We start from the raw sequence: 13,919 nt of genomic DNA on the forward strand, positions 1-13,919 counted from the left end.
ATACCTTGTCTGTAGTAAAATAAGAAATAAGACGTTTGGGTCTGTGGGAAAACAGATGTTGCAGGCATTTTATATCCAAGATAGCAGTTTTCTCATAATTGAGTGGTGTCTTGTAGAGTCTGCCCTGTCTGCCCTGTCTGCCCTTTACTAAGTCTGGGTAAGCCTGGAAATCACGTGATCGCTTTGCTGGCAATTTGCTCAGGAACCTGGTAACATGGGGCCCACAGTCCTGCTTGGAACCAAACACTGATGCCCTGGCGTGTGCTCTCTGGTTTGCTGGGCCCGCCTGCCTTTCTCTACACCTGCTCTTCAGATGTACTTAGGAGATGCCTGGCCCCGCTGGGGCATCGCGGTGATGTTTGCGGCTTCTGGTCTGCAGTGTTGGTGCCACTTGAGCTTGTTTTCATTCATACATTGGGCATTAACGTTTTTAAAATTCAGCTAACGCAAGACACCACTTGCCTTTGAAGCCAGAAGGGGAAACAAGAGTCAGCGCTTCCGAATCTGCTGAGCCTTGTTCTGCATCATGGCGCTTGTACACAGCACATACTCATCCACAGACCTCATCACTCTCACCACTTCTGAGCAGACGCCGCCTTCCCTTCTGGAGCTATCTATCCCATAACTACTGGTTCCTCCTGAGCCTAATTGAATCCTTTGGCTGAAGGAGGGAGGAAGGGAGGGTGAGAGAACCAGGCAGACCATATCCAAGAATCCAATTTACCCATCATTTTTGCCCAACTTAAGGAAAACAAGCTTCCCCGTCTCCTCCGGGCGTGTTTCTGAGTTCACACTTGGAAAGGTCAAATAAATACAATAAATCCATTAGAAGGCCTTCATATTAAGCCCCTGAGGCCTATGCTGGTCAGTAAGAGGCTAACATGGAGACATTTCCCAAGAGGAAGGAAGTTTCTCTGACCTTGAAAACAGAAGTCAGCAGCGACAGTTAGCCTAGCAGTTGAGAGCACACAACCCAGGCTGCTTCAAGGATGAAGACCAAAGGGGTGTCTCCTGGTTGCTGGGACTCCAGGGGAAAAATCACCCCAGATGGCATCCAAATCATACATGGAACCTGGCAAATTGGACCCACTTGGTAACTGTCTAATACCGGACAAAATCCTTTGCTCTAGACTAGAACTCTCAGCTCTCCCGCCAGCCTGTAGCTAGGTTTGCCTGGGTTTGGATCCACCTTCAGTCCTTTCAAGGGTTGTTTGTGAACTACAAACCAGAAGACATCACCACATGAAGCAGGGCTGACGAGGCAATGCAAAGGGGCCTCTTGAGACCAGCTAGGGGACTCCTCAGGGCGGGAATGTAGGTTCTGTCTGTACACAACACACACATGTACAAGCACAAACACACACACACACACACACACACACACACACACACACACACACACACAGCCTCCAAATCATACACCAGGTACCAGTCCCATTGTCATCACTCAGCCGTGGCCTTGAGCGAGTTACACGACCCCTCTGTGCCTCAGTTTCCTCACATCTGTAAATGGGCTACCATAAACCAGTGCCTCCCCACGCCGATTACCGTAAATACAGTGAGGACTATAGATCACTAGATGCCAGGGGCCGTTTTCTGGAGTGCTTAACAAAGGCAGGCCAGAGGACTGACAACTTTGTCTTGCAGACTCTCACACAGCCTTGAAAACTTGGCAAGATGCTTGTGTTGGCCAATTTCTTAGAAAAGAAAGTTTATTATTAATTCCAGGTCGGGATGCGGAGCTGGATGGGCTTCTTTGACCTCCAGTTGATAGACATCTAAGCATAGAGATAGCTAAAGCAGCTGTTAGCATTCGTTTCTGCTCTAAGCATCTTCTGGTTCGCACATAGGAATACTGGATACAAGGCCTGAGAGAAATAAACTCGGGGCTGCTGTATTTACTGTTCGTCCTCCCAAGTTCTTGTCTCTATCTCTCAGCCACACCCCACATCCAGGTACTGTCCGACTCTGCCGGCTAGCACCCAGCACTGGCAACTAGAATGTTCCATGGCATGGGAGGTGCTGTGGGAGCCCCAGTACAACTCTTTGTATTTGTAACTGGAGTCCAGTAGATGAGCCTGAAGATGTCAGCAGTCATGGGCTTCTCTGTTGGATCCTAAAACCACTGCAGGCTGGTGGATAGGGCTGTAGGCTCCCGTCACTGAGAGCTGCTGAGCCCTGCCTTGCCCTCATAGTAGCTGCTCTGGCCTGTTCAGATGTGTTTAGAGCAGTGTTTCTCAACCTGTGGGTACTGAGGGTTTTTGAGAGGTAAAATCTACTGTTTCACTGGGGTCACATATCAGATACTTAACATTATGATTCATAACAGCAAAATCACAGTTAGAAAGGAAATAGCAACAAAAATAGTTTTTATGGTTGGAGTCACCACAGCATGAAAACCTGTTTTAGAGGGTCTCAGCCTTAGGAAGATTAAGAACCAGGAGCTTAAATAACCATCCGTGGTTACCAGCACAGGCGTATCCTACTTTCTAATTGCCCCCATTTCTTCCGCTTTGTTCTCAAGAACACCTGCTGCTGTAGCCTTTAATGTGTGACATTGATTGAGTGCCACAAAGGCCAGGGACCTTCCTTCCCTAAGTACTTGGACTCTGTCCCCTACCTGATCCTTGGAAGCACTGTGAAGCAAGGAATGACTGTTTTACACACACACACACACACACACACACACACACACACACACACACACACACACACACACACACATTCTCAAGCCTTCAGCTCCAGGTCAGGGCTGTTTCTCAATTGCAGGAATGCCTCTCCCAGGCACCGCTGAGCTCTTTGCAGGCCGGGGTGGCGTCATTATTACTCATTAGCTAGAATTAGCTGCAATTCATCTTCTGGCCAAGCTCTTGTTTGAGTTAGGCTGGGACTCTAATTCTCCTCATCTCTATTTTTAACTGAACTTCTGAGAGCCACAGAGAGCACATCTCATCCATACCAAGACCCCCAGTGCTGTGTCCATCACTTAGCTGCGACTTTACTCATAACACACTGCTGTCACCAGTCCCCTGCCCAGCTCTCTTTTATTCTAACTTGCTTATTTGTTTGCTTGTAATTCGTTTGAGATTTAATGCACAGGCTGGGTGTGGTGGTGCACACCGTGAATCCCAGCACTTGGGAGGCAGAGGCAGGCGGATCGCTGTGAGTTCGAGGCCAGCCTGGTCTACAAAGGGAGGACAGCCCTAGGACAGCCACGGCTACACAGAGAGACCCTGGAGAGAGAGAGAGAGAGAGAGAGAGAGAGAGAGAGAGAGAGAGAGAGAGAGAGAGAGAGATTTAATGCACATGCCTGAATCCACCACCCATCTGATAACCAAATGCCTCTCTGCCTATCCCTGTCCCTTCTTTCCCATAAACCCTTGCGACATGGTACTGGCTCCCTGAGTCTTGTGCTTACTGTTCCTTCGCCCTTTCCTTACTGGCTTTCAGCATTTGTGTGCAAATCTGTAAGATTCTTTGTTTAGGTGGCCTATTTGTCTCTTCCACAGCAGGACCACGCTGGATTCGTGGCCATAGCATTGTCTAACCTGCCAACTAGTGGGCAAATCTGGCTGCCTCAGGTACCTCACTCTTCTCCTATGGAAGAAGGTGTGCCCCGGGAATGGAAACCCCACTCCTGAGCTCCACCGCACCCCCAGTGCTGTCTCTGTGAGCACAGCCCTGCTCCCCCCCCCCCGCCGCCCTTTGCCCCCCACCCCATGGTCAGCATTTATCTTGGACTCTGTGGGCAGCAGGCAGCCCCCGGGATGTATCAGAAGAGGAAAAGCTGGAGGGCAGTGGCAGTTTCCCTCTTTCCCAGTGTGCCTAGGGATGTCTTTGTCCCAGACCAGCACATCCAGCTACCCTGCAGCTCCCAGGAGCAGGACCCGATCTTAACTGTTTCATCTGAGTCAGGATCATCCCGGGACAGGTGTGTAGAGCTGGCACAGCACAGTACAATTCTGCTTGCCAGAGGGAAGGGCTCTCTCCCAGGGGTTCTTCAGCGTCTCTGTCTCTGTCTCTCTCTCCCCTCCCCCTCCTTCTGTGTGTGTGTGTGCCAGCGCGTGCACGCGCGCACACATATGTGTTTCCACACGCGCACACCTACATCTTCCATCCTGTTTGCAGGGGGGTCTATAGCTAGCCTGTGAGCTTCCAGGCATCTTTCTGTTTCCACTGTTTATGTAGGTTCTGAGCATCTGGACCCAGGTCCTAATGCTTGTGTGTCAAGCACTGGATCATCTCCCAGGAAAGGACTGCTTTCTATTATTAGTACTCATTACCTGCCTTGAAGTGCTTCAGTGCCTTCTGTAGACACAAAGGCTCACCCCAGCTGCCTCTGCCTCCCAGAACCTGGGCCTCTCTGTCTCGTTGACCTTGTCATTTTCAGTAAGGACCAGGCAGCAGGGATGACACCCATTTCTGCCAGCGGGAGTCACAGTCCACAGTGGGGAGGAGATTTAAAAAAAAAAAAAGACTCGGTATTGACTCAAGAGCTTAGGGCTTGCTGGAAACCTAGGGCAAGGTACTTCCAGTGAGATTTGTCTTCAGATTCTTGGGATCTGTCACCATAATGATGCTGGCCATGCTGGGGAGTGACATGGGGAGGCCAGGGAGTGGGTGGGGTTGGAGCTGTTAGGGTGGGTAGCAGGGAAATCCGGCTTTGTAGTCAGGAAGAGAACAAAGGGGTTCCGAGTGAATACGGAAGCTGAGAGAGAACACAGGTGCATGGAAAATGGATGGGGAAGGCTCAGGAGTGAGCTCCATTCAAAGACATGAACACACAGAGTATGGTAAAGGTGTGAGCCAGGGACCCTGGTATCTGGGCCCAAGTATTGGGATCCACACAATGCTGAGGAGAGGACAGGGACTTGACTTCTTTGAAGAGTGTGGTGGTCTCTGCAGAACATCTGGGCCTACAGAGCAATGTGTTAAGAGTAACAAACAGGGCCTGTTTAAGAGCTGTCTGAATGCAGTGTGTCTGCGTGGTACCCGGGATCCTACATCTCAGGGCCCCACGTGAACCACATACATATCGCGGGGCCACAGAGGACATGACAAAGCTGATGAGGGTCCCAGCCCAGAGCCAGGGTAGATAGAGGTCCCACGTAACAACTGCCCTAATGTCACCAGAGTAGGAACTAGGCAAATAATTGAATTGAGGAATGTCAATGTGAACAGCAATCGGAGAGATTCACCGAACAGTCATGATGCTGGGTTGGGAGTAGCAGGCATTCCATGGGAAGGCAAGAGCCACATCATATGTGGGTGATGTAAGATGTTGTCAGACCATCACCCTTGCCCACCCAGATTGATGGGGATGAGTAACAGTGGCCCCGACAGATGTCTCTGCAGAATTTGCGGCTGGATACGGTTGTGGTGGCCTCTGTGTGAGGTGACACTTCTGGCAAGGCCTTTTGTGCACAGTTCTTGTTACTAGCCGCACATCTCCAGCTTTCTCTCTTTATCTTTGTTAGGGCTTGGCAAAGGTGACTTCACTTAGATTCTGACAACTTTTACAAACACGCTACGTCGTTCCTCCTAGGACAGAAACATCTCAAGCACCAGAAATATCAACATTGATCACTCTGATCAGAATTTAGGAATGGGAAAGTAGAAGAAAAACTATGTGTGTTTAGAATTTTTTTAGTCTCAAGAACTTTTTTTTTTAATTGGTTCATAGATATATATGACTTTTTTGATTACAAGAGAAATTTCAAGTTTACTGTTGAAAGAGTCCGGCTTTGACCGTGAACCGAGGTCAGGCTGAACTGGGGTCTACTATATCTAGTACAGGTCTCTAGACCCCAGCCCCTCCCCCCACTCCCCCCACACCCCTAACCCAAACACACAGAGGTCTCTCCAGCCCTGCTTAGGGACTGCAAGGGCCCATTAGAGCTGAGATCACAGCCAGCACGATACGGCTGCAGTCCTCACAGCCCACTAGAGCCATCCAGTCTTCCTCGTTACTGGCAGAGGCTCAGTAGCTAGCCAGCGTCCGACTGCAGCTGGGCTAGGTATCCACTAAAGCCAGAAGTGGACAAGCGCCCAAGAGCCTGACCGGCAGATAGAGAAAGGCCTGGGGTACAGGGTCAGGTGTGTGGATAGATAGATTCCTTGCTCCTCTGGAGATGCTACTGTAGACCAGTGGCTACCAATGGCCTTAGTGGTAAAGCTGAGTGTCTCTTCTGAGCAGTCTTGCCTTTGATGTGTGCCACTTAGAGCCAGCTTATCCCTAAGACCTACCCTGTGTATCTCCTGGACATTCGTCTCTTCTCTGGTAGAGGTTTTCACAACCACACCCCTGGTATCCAAGGTCCACCCTACATTTGTCTTCCAGGTATCCCGCCACCTTCCTTGTCATGTGCATTTGCTCCTAGGAAACCCAAGTTGATACAGTACCCTGAAGCTTCCCACTGTTAGGAGTCAAGTGTGAGTTCCATCCTGCCAAACCGGTTGCATCCAGGCTGTCACACCAGGCCATCTGCTGCTTTGAGGGCAACACTGGAGCTAGAATATCGGCCACCCTGGGGGCAGAGGCCAGGCTCTTGGGTCCTTATCTGTATAGAAATGCCTTTTCTTTCTGGCCAGTCACCCCTCCCCCACCCACTGTGAGGTGTTTGCTCATCCTCCTTTCAGTGGACCCTCCGTAGTGAGCAGGGCTTTCCCCAAAGACTGCAGGCTCAGGCTTCTGCTGGGGCAGCGATGGAAATACCATTGCCCCAAGTGGCGGGCTAGAGCTGTTTGCACGTTCTTCCCATGTGTGGTCCTTTTGGGTGGCGCTTGTGAGCCTTTGTTCACCCCTAGTGGACAGCACTGTCAGGTACCCCTGCTTCACCTCTCCGCCACTAACCACCCTGTCACACTTGGCTTTATGTCATCCTAGACTTTGCCACCGCCTTTCCTAGTTTCCATCTCTGATGTGGTGAACTTCATACTTACACGGGGTGAGTGTGCACATCTTTTCAGCTGGGAAGGGCATAAGCCTAGAGCCCAGGCTGCCCCCTACAGCTTACTACTGTCTACCCAACATCCTGACACTTGAACAACTCTTGTGCATGGGGTGGGAGAGGTGGCTCTACAATTAACAGCACTGACTGCTCTTTCAGAGGACCTGGTACCCACCACAATGGCTCACAACTGTCTGGAACTTTAGTTCCAGGGGACCCAGTGCCTTCTTCTGGCTTCCAGGGGCACCAGGAGTACGAGTGGCATCCAGACACACATGCAGGCAGGACACTTGTGTATCTTCTCATTTCCTTGGCAACCACAACAAACAAACAGCACCCAGGTCTTCTAAGTTCAGCTTTCAAGGATGTCACTCAAATGCTTTCCCGTCTGCCTCCCGCTGTCTTAACGTTCGCCTCAAGACTTAAACCACGCATGCAGGCGTGATGGTAGGCTGGTGACTCACATCTTTGCACGTCCCATGGCGGGTGGGGAGACATGAGAAGCAGCCGACGCCATCAGTCTCCATACCAGACTCTCCACCGGTCTGCATCCCTGACAGTGAACTCCATAAGCACTTTGTGCTGATGGTAACAGAGTCTCTGGAAATCCCGTGGTTAGCCGCAGGTCATACAGGGGCTTGTGATGGATGACTGAGAAAACGTACCCAGGACTTTCCTCAAGCAGGACTGGGATGTCTGTGGCGTAGAACCAGGCCTTCTGGTTCTGGCCTGGCCTGGTCCTCATGTAGGCATACTGGCCTGGATGAGTCTTCAGCAAGAGCAGAAAATGGCTGTCAGTAAGGGTAGCATACCTGAGCATTTTTTTTAGAAGCATAATAAACAAAAGTGTAAGTGTTTTCAAAGATATTTCTTGAGCCGATGGCTTAAAATCATACTTAAGCAGTTAGGCATGGTGGCACACACCTTTAATCCCAGCACTTGGGGAGGCAGAGGCAGGTGGATCACTGTGAGTTCGGGGCCAGGTCAGCCAAGGCTACACAGACAAACCCTGTCTTGAAAAACAAAATCAAACAAACAGGTGGTACATCAGCAAGAAACTTGTCAAGGCAAAGGGTGGGCCAAGCCATGCCATTGTCACCATATAGTCCATGATGTACTGTCATCATCTCATCCCATCTTACTGAGGAGAAATGTGTGGGTGGGAGCAGAGGAGCCAGATGCCTCCGCCTGGCAGAGATGGATGTGCTTTCAATCCTTTGCACTTATTCTTGCCTGCCCCCATGTCAGGAGGGTAAGGCTCTGAGTCAATGAGTGAGCTTCTGTTTTCAGATGTATGTTCTTTTTTGAAGAGTACTAGGTGAAGAAACTGTCCAGATCTCAAGCGGCTGCCTGCTGGCATTGAGGCAAGCTGGCTGGGAGAGCCGAACGCAAATCTAAAGGCAAACCTCCGCCATTACCACCACCACCACGTCACCATGCCCTGGACACCACCAGCTACTTTTGAACTTACAGGGTTTTGGGGAGTCACACATGACACCCTTTTCTTTCACTTAAAATTATGGCTTGAGAAGCTCATCCCTCCGTTCACCTGTACTTGGACCCCACTTCTTGCCTAGAGCTGATTTTTTTTCTTCTTCTTTGGGTACAGATGCAGTTGACTAGTGAGGAGCAGTAACATGGCTGCTTTCCAGTGCCACTGTAACAGGAATGTGGGGGAGAAGTGGGCTGCAGTGACCTGGAAAGTAGCTATGGGAGGACAGTAAGAGCCTGAGGCTGTGGCACATGCCAGGAGTCTAGAAGACAAGTGACTTCACCTTCATTCTCTACTCGAGTCTACATTTTTATTATTGTTTTGGGTGAGGGGCAGTATGACATTCCAAATGCAAGCTTGGCGACTGGAGAAGCCTCTCCTCTGTGAGCCTCAGTTTCCTTTTCCCTCAGCCAGGAATGAGTGGCCGCATTGACTCCAGGTGGTGACTTTAAAAGCTCAGCGAGATACACTCATCCTAGCAATAGGCCGAGCAGATCCACGGTAAATGTGGGTAAGATAGAAGGCGAGCTCCCACTTCTGGTTGCCACTTACCAGCTGTGCCTCCTGAGGTAAATGGATTGTGCACTGGTTCAGCTTTCTTCCTCCCTAAAAGAGAGATGATAATAATCATATTTATTGCTCCCAGGGGTTGTTAAAATGTAATACATGCATTCACATAAGTTGAGCCCCTCTCCCAGTCAAAAAAAAAAAAAGATCTTAGTGTGTATTTGATCATATAATAAGCCTGCAGCAAGAAGCAGCTACAAGCATATCTTAAACCTCACAATCCCTGCTAAGGGACCAGTGAGGTATTGAAGGCAGAGGGATTAGAGTAGAGGCTTGATGGACAGAGTGGGGTAACATGAGGACAGGTGCTGTGAGTGACAAGGGTTGGGGAAGGATGGAGGTGCAGCTGTCACGGAGGTGGGAACCCTATGAAGGACAGGTCAGGTTGGGATACATAGCTGGCATCCCCTGGCCAGCCTCATTTTGTATGGGAATCAAAAAACGAGGAGATTGTGAAGCTAATAGTGCTGGTCTGGCCTAACCATTGGCAGCCAAGATGTGGCCTTGGACCATAGCTTCTGACACTCCTACTGAGTCCCACTTGGATTCAGTAGGAGTACTGACATAGACATACACACAGGCAAAACACCCATGTACACAAAATTAAAAACAACACACGCACACACACACCCCAACCATTCATTTGCTTACTCTTAGATCATGAGGAAGTCCCGGAATCCAAGCTCAGCTCCAGGGCTAGTTCTCACCTTGGCTATTTGCTGGCTGTATCCCTGGGATTACCACAGGTCCTGGGAGGGCAGAGGGCCACCAAGGGTATCAAACCCTCACATTTTCCCCTCTAGTGGAATCCAACCTGTTTGCTTATTTGTTTTGAGATGGGTCTGACTGTGTTGCCCAGGCTGGCCTTGAACTTCTGGCCCTAAATGATACTCCCCCTCAGCCTCCTGAGTAGCCAGGACAAATCCTCCTGTTTCTAAAAGGATTCCCATTCAGACCCTTTGAGCCACACACTCCCCATCAGGACTTATCCTTGCTGTGGGTAAGTTTAACACCACTATTACTCTTTTAATACCACCGTTCACCAGTTACTGTTTGAAATCTTCCAGTCTGGCCAGCTATGTCCCAGCTTTCCTAATCATCATCGCTGAGGACCTCTGATTGGAAGCAGGGATGGCTCTTCAGGAGCAGGGAACCCTGAGCCAGCTCCGGGACAAGGGTAGGCAGTGGGCAGGCTGGGCAGAGTGAGGAGGTGCGGGCACTAACGCTTCACTGTCTTTGCAGCTGAGCCCCTGCCACTGATGGACCTGTGCCGGAGATCCATCCGCTCAGCCCTGGGCAGACAGCGCCTGCGGGACATCGGCTCCCTGCCCCTGCCTCAGTCTCTCAAAAATTACCTGCAGTACCAGTGAGTGGCGCTAAAGACCTGCTGTCATCTGTGGTCACACAGCAACTAGCTCCGGAGTGTCAGGACACGTCACTGACTTGGACAAGGAATGCCTGTTGCCATTGCTGCCGTCAACCAGGACCAGGAGTATATAGAGACCATTTCTTCCTCAAGAGAATGAATAAAACATTTGGCAGGAGACGGCGTCTTGTTCTCCCCACTGCAGACAGGCCCAGGGAAAAATTGGCCAGTGGAGAGAAAATAGCTTCTGAATAATAAATGATGGAAGCAAGTCCTTGACGGTCCCCTCCCTGTCTGCCCCCTGCCAGGGCAGAGAGAGATCATCCTTCCATTTTGAGACTTAGTACCACTTTGAGAGACAAATCCCCAGGGACCACGGCAGTGCAAAAGCGCCTGGGCTTACCTCACTGAGCTGGCTTGTCACCCCTTCCTCCATGGATAGAGTCCATGGGCTATCCCCACCCCTCTGTTCAGGGACATTAGTCTAGTGACTTGCCCCGGGGTCGGGAGCAGGAGACAGAGTTTATTCTTGGGTATGATCGTTTTAAGTAGGGTTTGCATTTTGAAAGAGGGGTGTGGTGAAGATGGCTGGCTTTCTTTCCCAAAGGTGCTAAGGAGGATGGGGGCCTTGTGATGCCAAGTCTGAGACACCCTGAGTGCCCAGGGCTCTGGCAGCCACCATTCAGGGGGGAGCCTGGCTGTCACAAAGCTTTCTTTGAACAAATTATTTTTTCACTTTAGGAGACTTCCACAGTTTCTTGTTTCCAATACATGTGTGACGTGCTGTTTATTTATCAGCCAGAGTCTCTCATCCCTACCCCCCATAATGGTGTGGCCTTGGGACCGGAAGGACGGGTGTCACATAGTCTCTGCAGGACCCATCCTCTCACAGAATGTTGCTGCTGCTGCTGCTGCTGCTGCTGCTGCTGCTGCTGCTGCCAATGACACCGTTTGGCATCTTTGATGTGTTCCAGATATTCTCTGCCCAGACTCGGGTTTAACTGGAAATGGTCAATAGTGTGGACCAGAGCCGGACAGTGCAGCTTCCACTTTAATGTGAATGTGACCTATAAGCAAGGAACATTTCTAATAAAGTTTGTCACTCTGTCCTTGAGCTGTGTGTGTAAAGTGCTCTTTCAGGGGTGTGGGGACAGCACCGCCAACCTGGCTGATCTGTCCCCAGATCTACAGACATCAACCCTAGGAGTGCCTCTCCATACACATCTTCCCATCTGCTGTCCATAGTCCCCATCTGAACCCCCACCCCAAAGATGGTGCAGAGACCTCACCTGGAAGACACTCTGCTCCCAGGTTCTGGAACCATTCCCATAACCCTTGACACTGAAGCCTTGGATGTTCAAGATGACCAGGGCCAGCCAGGGTAAACCCAAGTCCACTGGAGCCGGGGCTGAATGCATGTGGCCACCAGGGGGCAGTGCGAATTGCTGCAGGGTGAATGAGGCAGAACTGACCTGGGCTCTGCTGAGGCTGGTGGCTGGCTAGCAGTTAGGGATAGGAAGGACTGACTGGGCAGCATCAGCCTTACATAAACATACCACACCATACCAGACTCCAGGGTAGCATCAGACTAATGTTTCTGTCCTGAGTCGGGGCACTTAGAGTTTGTTGACCTTGAGAAGTTGAGCAGGGAGTGGAGGCGGAGGAGTGAGAGGCAGTTCCTTGTGCCTGGAAGAGTGGATGTGAGACACATAATTTTCTGCCCACCCCAAGGCTGGAGATGGGAGAGGGGGTTATCCCCTGCCTTCAGGCTCTAGGCACCTGCCTGCCTGCCTGCCATCCGTGTCAGCCACCAAAGCTTTCAGTTGTTGTGGTTGCGAAAGGCAGCTTCCTGAAGAGATACAACCTCGGGCTTTGGTCAGGAAGTTGGAGTCCAGGCTTCCTCATTTATACACAGTGCCCTTGGGTAAGTCAATTCCCCTTGTCCTAAGCCCTAAGCCTCATTTTCACTGCTTCTTTTATTCCAACAATGCCTTCCCACCCTTTCTCCACCCTCTCGTGAGATCAGCCTTTCTCTGGCCACCCCATAACCATCCACTAGTGTCTTCCTGCTCTGAGCTATTTAGGTCTTCACTACCTGGGCATGTGTCTCCTAGCACCAAGAACCCTATACTGAGCACTTGGATTGGGTCCCCTCTGTCCTGTAGCCTCATGTACCCAGCAGGTTGTGTGTCTCTGGAGGGTGGGGCCTGTGCCTGTACCTACCACCCCATTCTAGATCAGACACATCAGCTCTACAAAGGCCTGCAGAGAGGCAGGGTAGGCAAGATGCCCTCTGCAAACTGAAACACCCACAGGGAAGTGATAGAGTGGGGGTTGAGATCCTTCCAGACCTGGAGACCCTACCCCCCAAGACTTCCTGGGCTCCTTGCCCTCTCATGCCCACACCTGCAGCACTAACCAGAAATGAGTGAGATCTGGCCCAGCCCTGCCAGACCTCACAGTCTAAGGGGGGGTGGGGGCAGGGGAGAGATGTATGACCACCAAACAAAGAAGGGCTATGATGTTCAAAGGGGGTGGGTGGGGTGAGGTAGGGGCTAGGAGTTAGGCTATAGAAAGCCACTGGGGATGGAGCTAGACATGTGAGGAAGAGGCAGAACATTCATATACATACATTTAACTTAAAAAAAAACTTTTAAGATTATGTTGGATACAGCTATCTTTCCATAGTTCCATTGTCTGAGAACTATCTTGCTTCCGTATCCTGAGGTGCTGCTCCTGCACATCTCGTTACCCATGATGGACTTGACGGAGAAGACCTGTGTGGCTCCACCCAACTCCGGCCCAAAGGAGAGCAGGACCACACTCCGCGGCCTGCTGTGCTGCGGCTGGAGGCAGCCCCCGGGCTCCAACAGGCTCCAGGCCAGCGCTGTGGCTCTTGCCTTTCCATCCCCGGGCTAGAGGACACTCTCTACCTTCAGTGCGTTTTCTTTCGGGGAAGAAAGGCGCACCACCACACACTCCGAGAGGATAACTGCCCACCCTAAGACAGCCACATCCTTTTTCATCTGCACCGTTTTATCCTTCCTGTCTTCTGTGAACTGTCTGTGCAAAGCTCTGAATGTCCTCAACATACCATCTACAAAACTCGTGCTCCATAATCACACACTTGGGGGGGGGGTGTTCATAATAAAAATAGAGTGTTTAAGTAAGTTTTCACTTTTGTGTTGGGCCACACTCATAGCAGCCCTTGGCCACATGCAGCCTACCTGGATATGAACCTTCATTAGCACTGCATTTGCTCTCTGTTAACTTTTACCGCAGGGGCTCCGACTCCTCGTGAATTTTGCCGCGTTTGCCTTCAAGTGACCCCTGTAGAGACCCCACCCCCCACCCCGCTGCTTTCAACTTTTCTCTCTTTAGTACTTTACAAGCACAAGCCACATGTCAGCCACACTCAGCCCTGTCACATCCTTTTCCTACCTTGTAAAGATTATGCCTTATCATAGAACTCAGCAAGGTCATTAAAACCCTAGTGGTCTAAATGCGAATGCCGCTCCCCTCCCCCCTCCCCCCTCCCCCTCCC

The 13,919-nt window shown here is 50.8% G+C and overlaps 1 protein-coding gene across 2 annotated transcripts in view; it reads left to right on the forward strand.

Moving 5' to 3' along the window:
• SPSB4 (splA/ryanodine receptor domain and SOCS box containing 4) overlaps nt 1-11,489 on the forward strand; it is a 76,199-nt gene extending 64,710 nt beyond the window's left edge. For both annotated transcript variants that reach the window (XM_084753550.1, XM_084753549.1), the window contains exon 3: nt 10,252-11,489. In XM_084753550.1, coding sequence (XP_084609676.1) covers nt 10,252-10,379 — 128 coding nt within the window. In that variant the 3' untranslated portion in view covers nt 10,380-11,489. The remainder of the gene's footprint in view (nt 1-10,251) is intronic.
• Nucleotides 11,490-13,919: the final 2,430 nt, after the last annotated feature.

Source organism: Acomys minous (assembly GCF_964271855.1).
Source record: "Acomys minous genome assembly, chromosome: 13".
Lineage (NCBI taxonomy): Eukaryota > Metazoa > Chordata > Mammalia > Rodentia > Muridae > Acomys > Acomys minous.